The 16,800-nt window shown below is 56.2% G+C and overlaps 1 protein-coding gene across 51 annotated transcripts in view; it reads right to left on the bottom strand.

Moving 5' to 3' along the window:
* Positions 1-252: 252 nt before the first annotated feature.
* The window catches only part of DDR1 (discoidin domain receptor tyrosine kinase 1), a 112,454-nt gene continuing 95,906 nt past the window's right edge, over positions 253-16,800 (bottom strand). For 6 of the 51 annotated variants that reach the window (XM_015135863.3, XM_077998816.1, XM_015135862.3 and 3 more), the window contains 17 exons: positions 11,512-11,638; positions 11,316-11,418; positions 10,895-11,123; positions 9,205-9,352; positions 8,844-8,943; positions 8,162-8,348; positions 7,808-8,054; positions 7,220-7,315; positions 6,960-7,111; positions 5,704-5,869; positions 4,880-4,990; positions 3,537-3,781; positions 3,252-3,379; positions 2,806-3,024; positions 2,094-2,328; positions 1,370-1,519; positions 253-1,253 (listed from right to left, as the gene is read on the bottom strand). In XM_015135863.3, the coding sequence (XP_014991349.2) occupies positions 1,113-1,253; positions 1,370-1,519; positions 2,094-2,328; positions 2,806-3,024; positions 3,252-3,379; positions 3,537-3,781; positions 4,880-4,990; positions 5,704-5,869; positions 6,960-7,111; positions 7,220-7,315; positions 7,808-8,054; positions 8,162-8,348; positions 8,844-8,943; positions 9,205-9,352; positions 10,895-11,123; positions 11,316-11,418; positions 11,512-11,596 (2,742 nt within the window). In that variant the 5' untranslated portion in view covers positions 11,597-11,638 and the 3' untranslated portion in view covers positions 253-1,112. 51 annotated transcript variants of the gene reach the window in all.

Genomic DNA, 16,800 nt, shown 5'->3' on the forward strand with positions numbered 1-16,800 from the left:
CCCTGGCCTGACTGCATTCCCTCCAGGCCTCCAGCAGAGCACCCCTATGAGTTGAGAAGGTTCATGTACTCAGACATTCATGCATCACCTGAGGTCCCACAGGCAAAGGCCTGGATTATGCAGAAACAGAACACAATGCTGGGCAAAATAGGTGATGGGAAATGGAATGGGGAGAGGGAGGAAAAAAGGAAGATGGGAAGTGGGTTCAGAGGGAGGTGCAGGAGGCAGTTACCAAGGAACCCACTCACACAGTTGTGGAAAACTCAACCTTTATTATTACCTGCCTAGTGCAGGGGATTAAAATTGCCTCAAGCTAGGTCCATATATTAGTGTAAAAATCTGTGTCTCTCCCCCCAAAAATGTACAAACCCCAAGTGATTATAGAAAAATCAATGTGGCAGCTACACTAGAGATGTCCAACCCCAAGGCTACGGGCTGTTGCTCCCTCTTTCCCACTAATCCCAATATTTACTCCACAGAAACGTACAGGCTTAGAGAAGTTCTAGCTACAAGACTGCAGGTGGGAAGTGGGGGTGACTGAGGGCTGGGGCGGGGCTACCCCCAGGTCCAGTGTTTCAGGTGATGGAGGTGGAAGAAGCCCAAGCTGAGAACAAGTCCCGGAGCAGGCATAAGGGAACATTTTCCTCTCCTTCTTGTCCTCTTCACCCCCAGATTCTCAGCCAGTGGGGTCCAGTGTGTGACAGGGAGAGAGAAGCTGGGGGCGCAGCCACCTCTCCAGGAATCAGTGTTGTCCAGTGGGGCCCAGGTGCTCCAATGGGCCATGTCCAGTGTCTATCCTATATTTCCCCCCACCCTTCCCCAAGGGAGGGCTAGAGGAGGTTGGAGAGGATCCCATCCACAGGGCCAGCTGGGTGGGTGACAGGGGCTTCTGGGAAGGAAGAACAGGAAGGGGACATGAGAGCGTGTCCAGGAAGGGGAGAAGGGGCATCAGCTCCCTAGGTGGGCCCAGCCCACCTGCAGTCTCACTGCCTCTATTAGAGGTGATGGGCTGTCGGGAGGGGAAGGGCAGAGGTGCCATTGGGTCCTCTTGTTTTAGTGTCACTGGCTTCCCCTGGATCGCTCCCTGAGGGCGGGGCAGCTGGATGTGTGATTCACACCGTGTTGAGTGCATCCTCTGCCAGGAACCGATGCAGCTGGGAAAAGGGTGGTCGCTGCTCAGACTCCCGGCTCCAGCACCGAAGCATCAGCTCATATAGGCCCTGCGGGCAGGCAGGCGGCCGGGACAGGTACACCTGCATTGTGGCAGTGTGGATGAGAGGCAGGGGACAAATATTCTTTAGTCTCCAAGATGACAACTGCCCCTTCTGTCCCCCACCTTGGACCCATCTTCCTTCCCCTCCACTCTGACCTGCCGGCCCTGGTCCCGGAAGAACTCCCCCGCGTTCTCGATGACCTGCTCGTCGGTGAGCTGCCCAAAGGGCTGGGCCCTGCAGAGCATCAGCACCTCCCACAGGGTCACGCCAAAGGCCCACACATCACTCGCAGTCGTGAACTTCCCCTGGGATGCAGAGAAGGCAGCAAAAACAGACATCAGGCAACATAGACCCTCCTCCCTTCCTGTCGGAAGCCCCAGATCCACTCTGGGCTCCACTCAGGCCTGATCCCTCCCAACGCCAGGCTCTCCACTCTGCCCCGCTGGCCACCTTTTTCAACTCCTCTCCCTCGGGTTCTGCCTTTCCTCTCCATGCTCTGGTCCTCTCTCCAGGGCCCTGGCCTACCTCTTCCTTCTGCTACTCCTTCCTCTCCATCCACCCCCACTTTCTGGTCCTGACCCTCAGTCTCCCTACGCACCCCCTTCTGTCTCCAGCTTCCTCCCCCTACCTTGTCTCTTGAGCTCTCTGCCACCCTGTCTCCAACCCCAGTACCCACTCTTGGCTCCTGGACTCTTGCCCATCACACTGCAGCTCCTGCTTTCCCCAGTCCCTTGGGCTAGGAGAACCTCATTTTACAGATGAGATTCTGTAAAATGCAACCCAGAGAAAGTGCGTGACTGATGGAGACCAGGGCTGCGAGTGGCGGCCAGTGTTCTCCCACCTGCCCTGCCCCAACCTGGCTGTCCTCGGGCTGCTCACCATGAGGATGCACTCCCAGGCCATCCAGCGGATGGGCAGCACTGCCCGGCCCTGCACACGGTAATAGTCCCCAGCATAGAGGTTCCGGCTCATGCCAAAGTCTGCGATTTTGATGGTGAAATTTTCCCCAACTAGGCAGTTCCGCGTGGCCAGGTCGCGATGTACAAAGTTGAGTGTGGCCAGATAGCGCATGCCGGAGGCGATCTGGGCTGCCACATGCAACAGCATTGGGTAGCTGAGAAGGGAACCAACAGAAGGTCACTGGGGGCAGCTTCGCAGATTCCCATCCAGGAGAGGAGAGAGCGCCCACTCCCCGGGCCCGGTCACTCCGGTTCCCCATGTGGAGGTGGCATGCCCATGTGAGGCCAAGGGTCACTTCCGTCTCAATCTTCCAGGCCTAGCCAACCCTAGGGGGCTCTTCTTCCATTGTGCTCCCCAATCTGGACTCAGAGGGGAGTGAGGGTGACAGAAAGCAGAAGGGACATCATGGCAGGGCCCAAGTCCCTTCACCACTCTTGCGTAGTCACCTCCAGCCTTTCTGTCCATGTTGCTGGGTTAACTTGTCACACGTTCCTTATTCCAGGCCCTCCTGGAACCTCTCCCTGCCTTCCTACCCCCATGCTCCCCTCTTTTCCTCAAGGCTGAAGCAAGGGGAGAGGAAGAGACCCCCTTGGGGAATTCTCAGCAAGGCCCAGCCTGGGTAAGCAGGTACCTGATGGTGGGCCCCTGCGCAGCCTGCCCATCCCCAGGGGCCCCCTCAGCTGCCTTGTCCTCCAGCTGGTGGGCGCTGAGGAACTGGTTGAGGTCGCCGTTCTCCATGTAGTCAGTAATCATGCAGAGGGGGTCGTCCTGCACACACACGCCCAGCAGCCGGATGATGTTTGGGTCCTTGAGCCTCGACATGATCTTCACCTCTTTCAGGAAATCATTCCTGGAGAACAAGGAGAAGGTGAAGAGGAATGCCGAGTGGGCGGCCTGCACCTTCCCCCGCCCACCTCCTTCCTCAGGTGGACCAGGCGTCCCCACCCCCAGCGTACATGCAAATCCCCTCCCAGAAACGCCACCCCTCTCTTGAGCTCTGCCATTGTTCTCTCCAGGTGGCTCCCCACTCTTCATGGCCTCCCGTCCCTTCTTCCAGATGCCATCCTTGGTCCTCACCTGGCATTCTTGGTGGCATCTGGCCGTAAGATCTTGACAGCTACCAGCAAGGGGTGTCCCTTACGCATATTAAGGGGGCAGTCAAGACTGACCAGATCTTGAGGGCTGTCGACCTCACACAGGTGCACCTGGAGAAAGAAGTTCATTTGCTAGGCAATCACAGGGTCAAACGGATTAACATGGTCACAAATGACTAAGGTTCCTGGCCAGGGGAATGTGCAGGCATGGCATCAGAGCACCCAATAGGCCAGACACTACTGATGGCTGGGTAGGCACCCTCCTTACCTCCCCAAACTGGCCCTCGCCAAGCTTCTCTTTGAAGCGGAGCCTCGATCGAGGGAAATCCACTCTGGGGGGCCCATCCCCGACTGCCCCTGGGGGCAGTGCAGGCACAGCATAGGTGTTGCCCCCGGTGACGCCCTGCAGGGTAACAATGTCAGCCTCGGCATAATGGGGGACGCTGTTCTGGGGAGGTGGGGGCAGAAGCGGGGCGCCTGGCTTCTCAGGCTCCATATAGTCCCCACTGTAGGCTGCAGGGGTGAGGGGAAAGAAGACAGGACGAGGCATCAGGAACAGCCCGAGAGCTATAGTTCCCCACAGCTCAGCCTCCCGGAGGGCCCCGTGTCTCCCAGTCGAGTGAGAAACTGGGTCTATGCTCTATCTTCCCAGTATTCCATGCACCGACCTCAAACCAGGAAGACACTGGCATGGGATGAGAGTTAGCTATTCCAGAGGTTTTCAAGGCAATGAATATGGTTGAGCAAAACTGTCATAAAGTCTTATTCTTTAGGGCCTCCCTAGGGTCTCTCAAGAGACCATGAGATAAATCTTGGCTGGAAGAATTTTTCCCCAGGAATTCTCCCACCTCAGGATAGTCCCAGCATCCAGGCACCCTCCACCTTCCAAACCCTTGTCCCATTCACCACAGCTCCCTCCCCTTCACTTAGCTGCTCTCCCATGGCTACTGCCTGGCTCCTCCTGAGGCCAAGCCCTCCCAGCCCTTTCAACCCAACACACCAAGCTCAATGACAAGCAGAGACAGGCACACAGAGAGGAGGGAGGATAACAGCTGCTCACAGTCCCAACACAAGTTGTCTACAGACAAGAGAGGAAGCAGAGCTGTCCCCTCTTAGCCCTGGGGAAGGGGCCACAATGAGAAGGCAACACCGAGGACAGGAGGGGCAGACGGAAAGGGTCGGGGCGTGAGCCTTCACCTCTGGGACTGCAGAGAGAGGACACATGTGGGGGAGAGGGCAAGCGCCAGGGTGAGAGCCCTCCTCCTCACAGCTCTAGAGAGAGCAGAGAATAAAGGAGGAGTTACAATAGTCTGGGGCCACCATGGCAACCTCCTGTCTAGCTCTGGAATGCCGAAGAGACGGTGTGGAAGAGGAGGAGGGAGAAGAGCTGGGGACCAGTAAGCTTTCTACTCTTCAGCTCAAGGTGGGGGGCTTTAAAAAGAGCAAGCAGCAGCAGAGATGAGCTAAGGTCACAAGAGCTTCCTCCTTGGGAGCTCAGGAGAGCAGAAGAGGCCACAGTGGGCAGAGGAGGAAGTGCAAGGTGTGAGGGCTTTTCCCTGCCCCAGTAGAGGTATGGGGAGCCTGGCGGAGCCCAGGGGCAGAGGGGCTTACCCTGGGTGTTGGTGGGTTTGGCCCAGGTGGGTGTGGGGGGGCCCGGGCCTCGAGGGGGACGGGCGTAAGTGGCCAGAAGGAGGCGGTAGGCTGGATTGGAGAGCAGCAACGCTGTCGGGAGAAGGAGGAGGGGAAACACGGGGAAGGGATGAGACTCAAGGCTAGACAGACAGGGAGACCTTGAATAGGGCAAGACCAGGGCTGATGGGATGACTGCATTAAGAGACAGACAGGATAAAACAAGGATCTGCAGAGTGACGGATGGCTGGCTGGATAATGAATGGATGGACAGATGGGATATATGAATAGATGGATGGATGGTAAACAGATGCTTTGTTGGATGGATGGATAATGGATAGATGGATGTATGAATATAGATGGATGATGGATATGGGTGGATAGATGAATAGATTTATGAATATAGACAGAAGGATAGATGATGGAGGATTGATGGATAGATGCAAGGGTGTATGGCTATGGAAGGAAGGATGGGTGATGGAAGATGGATGGATAGAAGGAACAAACATGGTGAGTCTAATACAAAGCAGAGGGGCCAGGGAGACACAATGAGAGGGTACAACAAAGAGAGATGTCTGTGGGACACAGACGGGATAGGAACATGGGGGACTGTGGGTAATACATGCGGAACTCTTGAGAGACACTACATGATAGGGACAAAGAGTGATATAGGCAGTAACCAGGGGCACGGAAAGAAGAAAACAAGTGGAAACTGGGGAAGACAGGGAAAAAAGAGAATGGGAAAGGGTTACAGTAAGAAAACAGCAGAGAGGACAGAGGTGCGACTGGAACAAGGCGAGTCTTACCAGAGCCATTGGGGACACAGGGAGCGGAGTGGGGCGGATTCCCACGAGGCCGGGGCTCCTGGTAGGGGGGTGGCTCTCTAGGACCTGGGCGGTTGTTGATGAGGATAGTGTCCCCAGGAACAGAGAGGTGAACTGTCAGCTCCTCTTCCAACACCCTCCGTTCAGCCTTGTCATGGGGATGGGAGGCGTCACCCGTGTTGCTCAGCACACACAGCCTGGCCCTCTGCTGTGTCCATCCCTGCGTTGCCTCCCTCAGCCCTCACAAGAGCCCTACAGCTGTAGATACTATCAGCACCATCTTTAACAAGTAGAGAAACTGAAGCTCAAGAGCATGGAGGTAACTTCCCTGTCCCACAATGAGATTCCAACCCTCATCTGCCCAGTCCATAACTATCAACCTTTTTTTGTTTGTTTGTTTGTTTGTTTTTGGAGATGGAATTTTGCTCGTCGCCCAGGCTGAAGTGAAATGGCGCGATCTCAGCTTACTGCAACCTTCACCTCCCGGGTTCAAGAGATTCATGCCTCAGCGTCCCGAGTAACTGGGATTACAGGCATGAGCCACCATGCCTGGCTAATTTTGTATTCTAGTAGAGATGGGGGATTTCACCATGTTGGCCAGGCTGGTCTCAAGCTCTTGACCTCAGGTGATCCTCCTGCCTCGGCCTCCCAAAGTGCTAGGATTACAGGTGTGAGCAACCGTGTCCAGCCATCAACCTTAATGTATATTCCTGCCATTGGACTCCAACTGGAAGACATGGCCTGGGGTGTGCCAGACATCTTCCCTTTGCCCCTCCAGCCCCACTCTCCGCCTGTCTCCACCCTGCTTCTGCCCCAAGGCTGACCAGTGTAGACTGCACCAACAGGCCTCGTTTGGGCTGGCCAGAGAGGAGCCCGGCAGGAATTTGGGGCAGAAAGCGAGGTCAGGGCATCTATTCTCCCAGGCCCTCCCTGATGGGTAGGCACGGGCCAGCTGCATCCCAGGACCAAAGTCTACTGCCCCTGTCAAGGCACCCTCTCCACAGACTCTCTCCTCTGGGTCATGGTATTTGCCGCCTCCTCTCCACTGAGCAGACCCGGGACTCGGAAGCAGCCCTCCTTGTGAGCCCCATCCCCTCCTTGACATGGTGTAAGTGGTCTCTTTACTAAGCCCTCCTCTTGGAATGCTAGTGGGCTGTGCCCTGCAGGCCCCATTGGACCCTGGCTCGTGCTGGGGCCTAGCCTCCCCCCACCACTCCACAGGCCGCAGCTGTGCCCACCTTGCTGAGGAGCCTGCGCCAGTGCAGCCGCCAGAGCATGAGGGCAATGATGAGCAGCAGGAGCAGGATGATGGCCACCAGGCAGCCGATGAGGATTGCGGTCGGGCTCCCCTCGGCCTTGGCCACGGGCTGCTGGCCCCTGGGCTCCAGCTCTGGCGGAGGCAGCAGGGTCAGCACCACAGGAGGGTCCCACCCTAGCCGAGGGGGAGGCCCAGGGAGAAGGGTGCAGAGGGTCCACACGCCCACCCAAGGCTGCTCACCCAAGCTGCTGAAGTTGGTGGGAGGTGGGCCAGGCGGCCACCAGGGGGCTGGTGGGAAGGTGCCTCCCAGTGCCGGAGAGGAATTGTTCACCACATCTGGGGAGAAGGAACAAAAAGAAAGGAGGGAGGTAAATGAGGAGGAGACCCAAGGGAGGCAGTGGATTGCTGTGCAAAGGAGCAGAAGCATGGGTGATTCTCAATAGACAACCACTGACCAGTGGGGGTTGGGGGAGCAGGGTCCTGGAAGTCCCCAGCTGTGGTGGGTGTTAACCCTATAGTTGCTGGACTGTGGGGAAGCGAAGGACAGTTATCTGGAGGCTTAGAGGGTATTTCTCAACTAATACAGAAGTATTTCAATATTTTAACAACCAATACTGTCATACTAGCTCAATAACAGTCATGGGCGAGGGGCTTACAAAGGAAAGATGGATACGCAGAGAAAAGGAGGCAGAAAGGGGCTCAAGCTATTTGGGGTACCCCTAATTGAGAAGTTTCAGTGGGTGATGGGTGGATATGATGCAAGGAATGAATATTTTGGGGACACTGCAGGGTTAGGAATGAAATCAGTTGTCAGTTTCAGGGACCTACCAGAGATGAAGGAGATTTCGCTGAAGAGTAACCAGGGCCCCGCAAAGAGGAAGCGGCACTGCAGAAAGCGAGCCACACGGCCACCAAGGGGCACTGAGACAGCCCGGGCTCTGGGGTCCCCCAGGTTGCCCCCCAGGTTGTGGCGCATAGGCTCCCCCTCCCAGGCCATGGCAGGGCCACGCCGGAAGCGACATTCCACCCCGCCAGGCAGACGGGCTCCCAGCGTGTGCATGTTGTTACAGTGGACCTGGGGGGAAGGGAAGAGGGCACAAGGTCAAGGCTAGGAGTGCTGGGAGCACCCCAACGGCACCACCCATGGCTTCAGAGCCCTCCTCGAGAGCCGGACTCACTCACCTGCATGGCCTGGAAGGCCCTCAGCCGGTCAAACTCAAACTCCATCTCCACGTAGCCACTGGAGAAGCTGTGGTTGCTCCATCCCACATAGTCATAGCCTGGCCAGACCCGTAGCTCCTGACTCTTCCTAAAGTCATCCAGCCCCACCACGCCATCTGCCAGCTGGCCCAGACCCCCATACTGCAATCTGGAGAAGGGACCAAGGAAGAGGAAGTTGGAAGGGAAGAGGGTCTTAATATCCGGGCACTCTGCCCCGTCACCCCCCGGCACAGTGGCCTGGCAAGCCTGGCTCCCGTCCACTAGTCCCATTCCCACCCCACCCCACCCCACCCCACACTCATGCAGCTGGCTCTGCTCTTCTCTCCACCCCCACCCCAGCTGTATCACAGGTACTTTGCAGGTCACATCCAGCACACCACCACCTCTAAGGGGCACCATTTCAATCTGTGATGTGCATATTTATTGCAGCAATTTCCAACAATGTGTGTTAGCAAGGAGGTGCCTTTTTTGTACAGTGTCACATGGGCCAGTGGCCACCCGAGTCCTACCCTCTGAGGCCCCACCTAACCTATCCCTCTTCTCAATTCTTCCGTCTCATTCCCCACCCTACTCACCATCCCCCTACACACACGCAGTCCTCCCTCCCACCCCAAACTCCACGTCCTGCAGGGGTCTTTCTTACCCGCCCATGGTATGTCCATCATAGGTGGAGTCGTTGAGGTACACAGCCTCAGATAAGTACATTGTCTGCCCCACAGGGGCGGTGTAAGACAGGAGTCCATCTGGGGCAGGGTGAGAGGATGGGGATCAGAGGCACGAAGGCTCCATCCCCCATCCCTGCATCAGGCCTGGGCAGGTTTCAGGTCCCTTCTCATATCTCTCCACTGGCACATTGGCATGGAGGAGACAATGCCAGCTAGCCCCCTCCTCAGAGTGACAGTTTCCCAGCAGGAGAAAGGGAATCCTGGATGCCCATTCTCCACACTCCCCACCCTGCACTCCCCTGCTCAGGAAACAGATTTCCAGGGAGCTGGGCCACTCACCCCTCCAGAGGCAGCCATAGAGCTCCACCCGCAGACAGACGCTCATGACCCGGTCAGCCCGGGGGTAGAAGCGAACCAGTCGGGCAACCATGGGGGGCCCAAGGTCCTTCAGCACTACTCCCTCAGGGTCCTCATTGCCTGAGATCACCTGTGGGCCAGGAAACGGGGTGTGTGGGAAGGGGTCCAGGTCAGATCTTACTTCCCAGCCACCAGCTGCTCCCTGGCCCAGCCCACAGTGGCCACTTAGAGACCCGTGAGGGGTGGCACCGAGCACACAGCACTGTGGGGCGCAGCCAGGCATGGGTGAAATGAAGATCTGCAGCTGAGACCTCTGGTCCTCTTGCAGCTCTGATGTTCTGTCCTCAGACTCCAGGCTCAGCTGCCCTCTTCTCCTTGTCTGGCTCCATCCATTTGTCTCCCAGCCTATCCTCCCATTGTGCCCAGATTCTCCCCAGTCCTCACAGCCCTGCACCCCTGCCTCAGCTTCCCCTTCATTTCAGCCCATTCCCTCTGTTTATTCAGCAGAAGGTGGGTGAGTGCCCGCTCTGTGCCAGGCACGTTCTCAGTGGTGAACGTCACTCCCCACCCTTGCAGGACTGAAATCCCAGCAAGGGAAACAGCTGCGAAGAACAAGAGGCAGGGTGTATGGACAGAGCAGTGCAGTGGGTGGCCAGAAAAGGCTCTCTGAGGAGGTGACACCTGGCGGAGAACCGAATGGGGTGAGGGAGAGCCTGTGGTTATTTGCGGGAGGAGCTTTGCAGGCACAGAGAAAACGTCCGGAAGCTGTGGGAACGAGCCCTGGCTTGTTCCAGCAACGAGAACGGCAGTGTGGCCAAGGAGGCACAAGGAGCCAGTGATGCAGGCAGGAGCCAGGTCAGGCTGAGCATCCCGCACCAGCTAGGGGCTCAGCTTTTGTTCTGGCAGAGTGGAAAGCCAGCACAGGGGTGTCGGCTAGGTGTGATGTATCTGATTTACATGCTTTAAGGTCCACTTGATGCAGCCCCCCAGGTGGAAATCTGGCTCCAGGCAGAAAAGGGCAGAAGCAGGGAGACCGATTTGGCATCTACTGCACTCATCTAAGCTGGAGATGGTGGGCGGGTGGCCTAGGGCAGTAGAGGTGGAGTGGTGAGGAGTGACTGGACTCAGGAACACTATGGAGGTAGAACGGACTGGGCTGCTGATGCTTTGGAAGGAGGTGAGAGAAAAAGAGGAATCAAGGATATCATCTTAGCTTATAGCCTAGGCAACCAGGCAATGGTGATACCACTTCCTGAGCTGGAGAATGCCAGGGGAGGAGCAGGTTTAGGTTAGGAATGGGAATCAAATTCAGCTTGGGAAATTAAAGGTACGTTTGAGATGCCTATTAGACATCTAGGTGGCTGACTACAATGCTTGTAATCCCAGCACTTTGGGAGGCTAAGGTGGGAAGATCGCTGAGCCCAGGAGTTCAAGACCAGCCTGGGCAACATAGCAAGACCCCATCTGTTTAAAAAAAAAAAAAAAAAAAAAGACATCTAGGTGAAGAAGTCCAAAAGGTAGCCAGGTTTGCAATACTGTTTGGAGCTCAGCTGAGAGGCTTGGGCTGGCGATTATATAAACTGGAGGGTCGTCAGTGTATAGGTGGTGTTTACAGTACAGCTGGAAGTGAGGAAAATCAACCTCCTCTGGGTGCTGCCTCTGCCAGCCTCACCTCCTGACCCCAGCGGTCCTTCCAGTCCATCCAGCGGCGACCGTCCCGGGAGTAACGCAGCCGGTAGCTCCGGGAGAACTCCTTGCCCAGGCCCCCAGCATGCCGTCCCTGGGTGCCCACCAGAGCCACCAGGTGCAGCCGTTGTAGATCCACCTGCAAGTACTCCTCCTCCTTGGGAAACACCGACCCTGCGGGGCACCAGGCCCCATCCCCGTCACTGCTCTCCAACCTGAGAGGGTGAAGAGGGGCACAGAGAACATCTGGCCCCAGGTCTGCCTCTATCTCCAGTACTTAAACCCCACTTCATTCGCCCCTCAGACTGCAGGGCTTTCACTGGCATGGGCAGAGGGGTTGGAGGGGAAGTAGAGGTCCCAGGGGCTCCCCTCGGGGCAGCTGCAGGTGTATCAGGTGTGCCAAGTACCTGCTGTGGCGGGCGGCAGTGGAGTCTGACCAGGAGCTGGAAGCAGAGATGTCACTGTCTGGGATGGTCCGGTCCTGCATGCCCAGGGCATAGCGGCACTTGGCTGAGTAAAAAGCAGGCATGTAACAGGTCAAGGCCCCCAAATCTCTACCTCCCAAGCCCTGGCCCTCAGGGACCCATGATTCAGTCTCCTCACCAGGATCAAAATGTCCCTTCATGTCAGCATCTCCACTTGCCACCAAGAGCAGCAGCAGTAAAGACGAGAGGGCCCCTGGCCCCATAGCTCCTGATCCCTCGGGCCTAAGGGGGTGGGGGCAGCATCTCTGCAGGGGATAAAATGGGTGGTGGGTAAGTTAATCAGGGGACTGAGTCATAGCTGACAGCAACAGACAGAATGGGCCGCTTTGGGGATAATAACAGTAAAACAACAACAACAGTCATTGTTTAACAGCATCAGCTGTATTTTTAGAATGCTTCCCCTGTGCCAGACACTGGCCTAAACCCTTAAACAGAATCCATAATTTTATCTTCACAGTCACTTCATAAGGTAGATACTATTACTATCCATATTTAACACATGAAGAAACGAGGGCAGAGATCAGTTAACTTCCTGAAGCCCCATTTCTGCAATCAAGAATGGGCAAAATACTCCCATAGACAATGGCTTAGAACAAACAAGTGTGCAAAAAATGTTATAACACACACAACAGGAAAAGGTTTAATAACTACAGTAAACTAAGGCCCCTTAGGAACTGACAAGAAAAAATATATAAGTAACCCAATAAAGAAACAACCAAAGAATTTGAATAGTCATTTCACAGAAAAGCAAAGCCAAATTGCCAACATTTTTTTATGGTCAAATTCACTAGCCTCAGGGAAATACCACGCAGATTGACTAGATATTTTTTTAAGGCTGTAACATATAAAAGTGGTGGAGGGTGAAGAAAAGGGAGGCACCATGCTCAATGGCAGAAATGTAGTGTTATCCTCTATTAGGAAAGGGATCTAGCAATGTCTATTATAATTTAAAAAGCACATCCTCTTCGACCCAGCATTCCCTCTCCTAACGATCTACCCAAATGGGGAGACAGAAGCACCAGGAAGAAAGAACATATGTGCAGGGCTGGGTCTGGTGGCTCATGCCTGTAACCCCAGCACTTCGGGAGGTTGAGATGGGAGGATCACTTGAGGCCAGGAGTTAGAGACCAGCCTGGTCAACATAGCGAGACCCCATCTCTTTAAAAAAAAAAAAATGAAAAAGAAAAAAGAAAAAAAAGAAGATGCTCAAAGATGTTTATTATGGCACCTTTTGTGAGACATAAATCTGTAAGATATGTGAATGCTCACAGGGGACAGGCTGGAATTAAAAAATAATAATAATAAGGTTTATGGACTACTCTGCAGCTATGAAAAGTAACAAAGAGGCAATAAATTCCTAACTTAGTGTAATTTCCTTGTGTATCTGTTGAATATGAAAAGCAACCTACAGAAGTATAAAAAATTATCCCACCTTTTGAAAACAGAACAAGCACCCATGTTTGTATATATATCTGTGTGTATGTCTACAGGTAAAGAATATATAATAGAATATAAAAATAGAATATAATATAACACGAGTTAACATGAATGGGGCAAAAGAAAAGCAAATAAAAAAAGACAGGTTGATTGTACTATTTTTCTAAATCCTATAACATAAATGCATTTATGTAAAACCATATGATATGTAAAAGAATATGAAATTAATTTTGAATTTTAAAAAATAAATGTCCCAGAAAAGGTTGGGCAATTCCTTGTTGAGGATATGATAGAATTAAACATCAGATAAGCCTGGACCAGCTGACCCTACTGCCCTCCCACATAGAAGTCTAGACTTCTAAGACAAGGGCAGAGGGGACCCCAGCACCTTCCAGTCTTACTGTCCCCTAGAGCCCTCTAGGCCCAGGGTGGTCCTTGGACCATCAGCAATACCTGGAAGCATGGCAGAAATCAGAATCTCAGGCTCACCCTTGACCTGCTGAATCAGAATCTGCATTTTAACACAATTCCCAGGTGATCTGTGCCCATTAAAGTTTCAAAATCCCTACTCTGTTCCTCAGGTCCAGGAAGCTTACCCCACATAAAACAATTCTAAATGGCATCTCCTTACAAACCCAAATAACTACTCTCCCCTCCCCTGCTGCAGGAAAAGCTGTCCTAACCTGTACTGGTCCCAGAGCCCCACAGTGAAGTCTCCAGGCCCTAGAGTCCTGAGGGCCTCGACTGCCACCTCTTATCAGGTTCAGGGCATCTTGGCCCCAGTTATCCCTGCTCTGCCTTCCTGAGACCCAGACATCCAGTCCCCCCAGTTCCCACTTCCAGAAGGTGGCTGCCTCTGAGGGAATGAGGAAAGGCTGAGTTGCCTTGGAGATGAGGGCGGGTCTAAAGACAAGGAAGGCAGGTCACCCCAGGAGGTAGGAGGAGTGGGGGATACTCCCCCATCCCTTTGTCCTCCTTCAGCTGCTCCCACAATGCACTAGGGCAGGAATGTAAGAGGCAGCTGAGACCCCAGAGCTCTGAAGCAGCAGCTGAGGGGGATGACTGAGTTGTGGGGGGCACTCAGTTATCAAGGAGAGGCTAGAACCAGAAGGCATCACGCCTGGTCCCTTAGGGTCCAGCGCTAGGGAGCAGGCGGCCAGCGTCCCAGAAGACTGGCTCAGAATTCCTGGGTGCCACTCTCCACCCCCACCTCTCTCTGGAACAGCGGGGCTCTTGTTCCCCTGAGTAACCTTCATGCCTATCCCAGATGAGTCATCCGAGCCACACAGAGCCGAGAGGAGCCCGGGGCAGAGACACAAAGGCAGGCAGAGGATAGGAGGCAGGCAGAGACAGATCGAGAGCCACAATGCAAGAGGTAAATAGAGCAGGCTCAGAAACACGGGGCACAGAGCCAAGCAGAGGAGCACAGAGAAGCACAGAGCCATCTGGGCTCTCCGTTCTCCAACACCCCCAGTCACCTCATCTCTCTCCACTGGGTCTTCAGCCCATAGTCAGAGACACAGAGGGCAAGAGAGGACAGGCCCAGAAGACCTTCCCGAATCCCACCGCCTCCCGCCCCATTACAACCAAAGACAAACCAGGGCCCAGGCCACCCTGCCTCAAGTCTTTCACACTCCTCTCCCAACCCCCCATGTCCCACTCAGACAACACCCACACAGCTCTGTACACACACACACACACACACACACACAGTGAGACACAGAAACTTACTGAACTGGCTGTAAACAGCGAGGCTAAATGTGGCATGCACACACCCCCCTCTCAGTGTCTCTGACAACCGTCACACAGTTTCTGAGACAGCAAACACAGAGGCTCATGCACACATCAACCCGTCCACACCTGGGCATTCCTTCAAGTCCAGCCCCATCGCTCAATGAATAGCCACTTCAGACACCTGTGAACATGAAATGACAGACACCACATGCTTCTGTGACCAGAAGACAGCATGAGACACACACGCCCAGGCCCTTGGGTACAGGATCCCCAGAGAACTGGGGCCCAGCCTCTAACACACACAGGTGAGCAAGCCAGAGGGATGTCGAGGGGGCAGAGAACAGGTGGGCGCTGGGTGGGAAGAGTGGCAATAAGGACAACAGCCTTTCCCTGCCTTTCCACTCTCCTTTCACCTGTCTCCACTACACCACTCAGTCCTGGACACACCTACAGGCCCTCAGCAACAGCCGGCGAGCTTGGGCGCCAGCGTCTGGCTGCTGGAAGTACTGGGAAGAAATGTTCAGTCAGGAGCCAGGTGTCGGGGGTGGGACCCTGAGGATGGCGCTCACTGGCAATGACATTCTCTCATGCCAGAGCCAACTGACCATCCAGCCGGGAAGAGTGGTGTCACTGGTGGGTTACAGTGTCAGTCCCTCTTTTTGCTGGACTGTGACCAGGCTGACCAACTGGGTGTTGGCTGAGCGAAGGCTTAGCAGTCAGTAGATGGCCGCAGGGACTGGCCAGGTGGAGGGCAGGCCGTGCTCTCCAGGCGGTGATGAGCTGACTCAGTGGGGCTGCGCAGGAGCATCTCCTCCCGGGGCTCAGTACCTCCACACTGAGTGAAGGGGGACTTCCCTCCATGCTGGAGGCTCAAAGCTCTTTCTGGGAGGTCAGGGCTTCACCTCCCCCCAGCGCCCGCCCCCAGTTTTCAGATGGTAAGCCAGAGCATCGGGGAGGCGGGCAGGGAGGCTTAGAAGAGCTGGACGACCAAGCACGGCCCGGGACGTCCTGTCTCCCCCGCCCCTCGCCCGGCAGCCGCCGCCGCGCGCCGCCACCCCAAGAGCCCCAGGCCTCCGCCAGCGGGGTCCGCTCGCCGCTCTCCCTACCTCTCATCGCTCCTCCCGGCAGACCCAGGCGTCCGACCCGGGAGCAGGGCCTCTTCGGCGGCAGGGCGAGGGGCGGGGGAGGCGGAGGGAGCCAGGAGCCAGGAGCGGGAGGCGCCGGCGGGGCTCGGGTGTCGGGAGGCGGCTCCCGCGAGCAGCTGTCGGGGGCCTGTTCCGGGGAGAGGAGCCAGGACTGGGGCGGCTCGGGCCCAGGCGCCGCCTCCCCCTCGCCTCGGCTCCCTCCCTTCCTCCTCCCGGCTCCTCGCTCTGCTCCCTCCCCTCGGCCTTCTCGCCGCGCGTTCGGGCTCGCCGCCCTCCCTTCCCCCTCCCGGACCCAGTAGTCCCGGTGGCTCCCACGCCCCGCGCCGCGCTCCAGGCCCTACGCCCGCCACGCCCACCCCGTGCGCCCGCGCCCGGCCCGGCCTCCCCCAGGTAACCCGCCCGCCGAGCCCGCCAGGGCGCTCCGAGGCCGCCCAGCCGCCCGCGCCGCTGCCCCCGGTCGGCTCCGCGCCCAGTCCCCTCCACCCACTCGCAGCCCACCCCCGCTTCCCAAAACGAGAACCTCCAAAGCTGGCGCCCCAGGGGGCCGGCTGCAGTCCCGCTCAGTGCCCACGAGGGGAAGACGCCCCTCCTACTTCTGGGCTCGGTTCCTGGTGGGAGAGGCGAAGGGGAGCAGCCCCAGGGCACAGAGGAAGAAGCAGGTTCCCACAGGCTAGGCCCAGCCCAGCTGCCGGAGTTAGCCCGGAGAAGGGAGCAGGGCTCAGGTCTCAGGGCTCACCTGTCCAGCCAGGCCCAGACAGCTCTTTTCACTCCACCAACCTTTGCTCCTCTCTCGCAGCCTGTGCGCTCCCGCCCCTACCACCCAACCTGGAAGGCCCCAGGCCCTGAGGGCGGGCCCACTCTCTTCTAACCCCTTCCTCTCTAACCTTCTCCTCTCTGTTCTTCTCTCTGCAGGGCCTTCTCAGGAACCCGGGGGTCCAGACGCCCAGGCCCTGATTCCCCTGGGCTCCCAACGGAGTGGAGTGCGAGGGGGACTCAGGAGTCCTCAGGACAAGCCTCCCTCAGGTCCAGCCAGCTCTGGCCCTGGTGAGCCGGAGGGTCTGATCACTGGCCAGAAGAGGACAAAAATGAGG

This window comes from Macaca mulatta, chromosome 4 (assembly GCF_049350105.2).
Source record: "Macaca mulatta isolate MMU2019108-1 chromosome 4, T2T-MMU8v2.0, whole genome shotgun sequence".
Lineage (NCBI taxonomy): Eukaryota > Metazoa > Chordata > Mammalia > Primates > Cercopithecidae > Macaca > Macaca mulatta.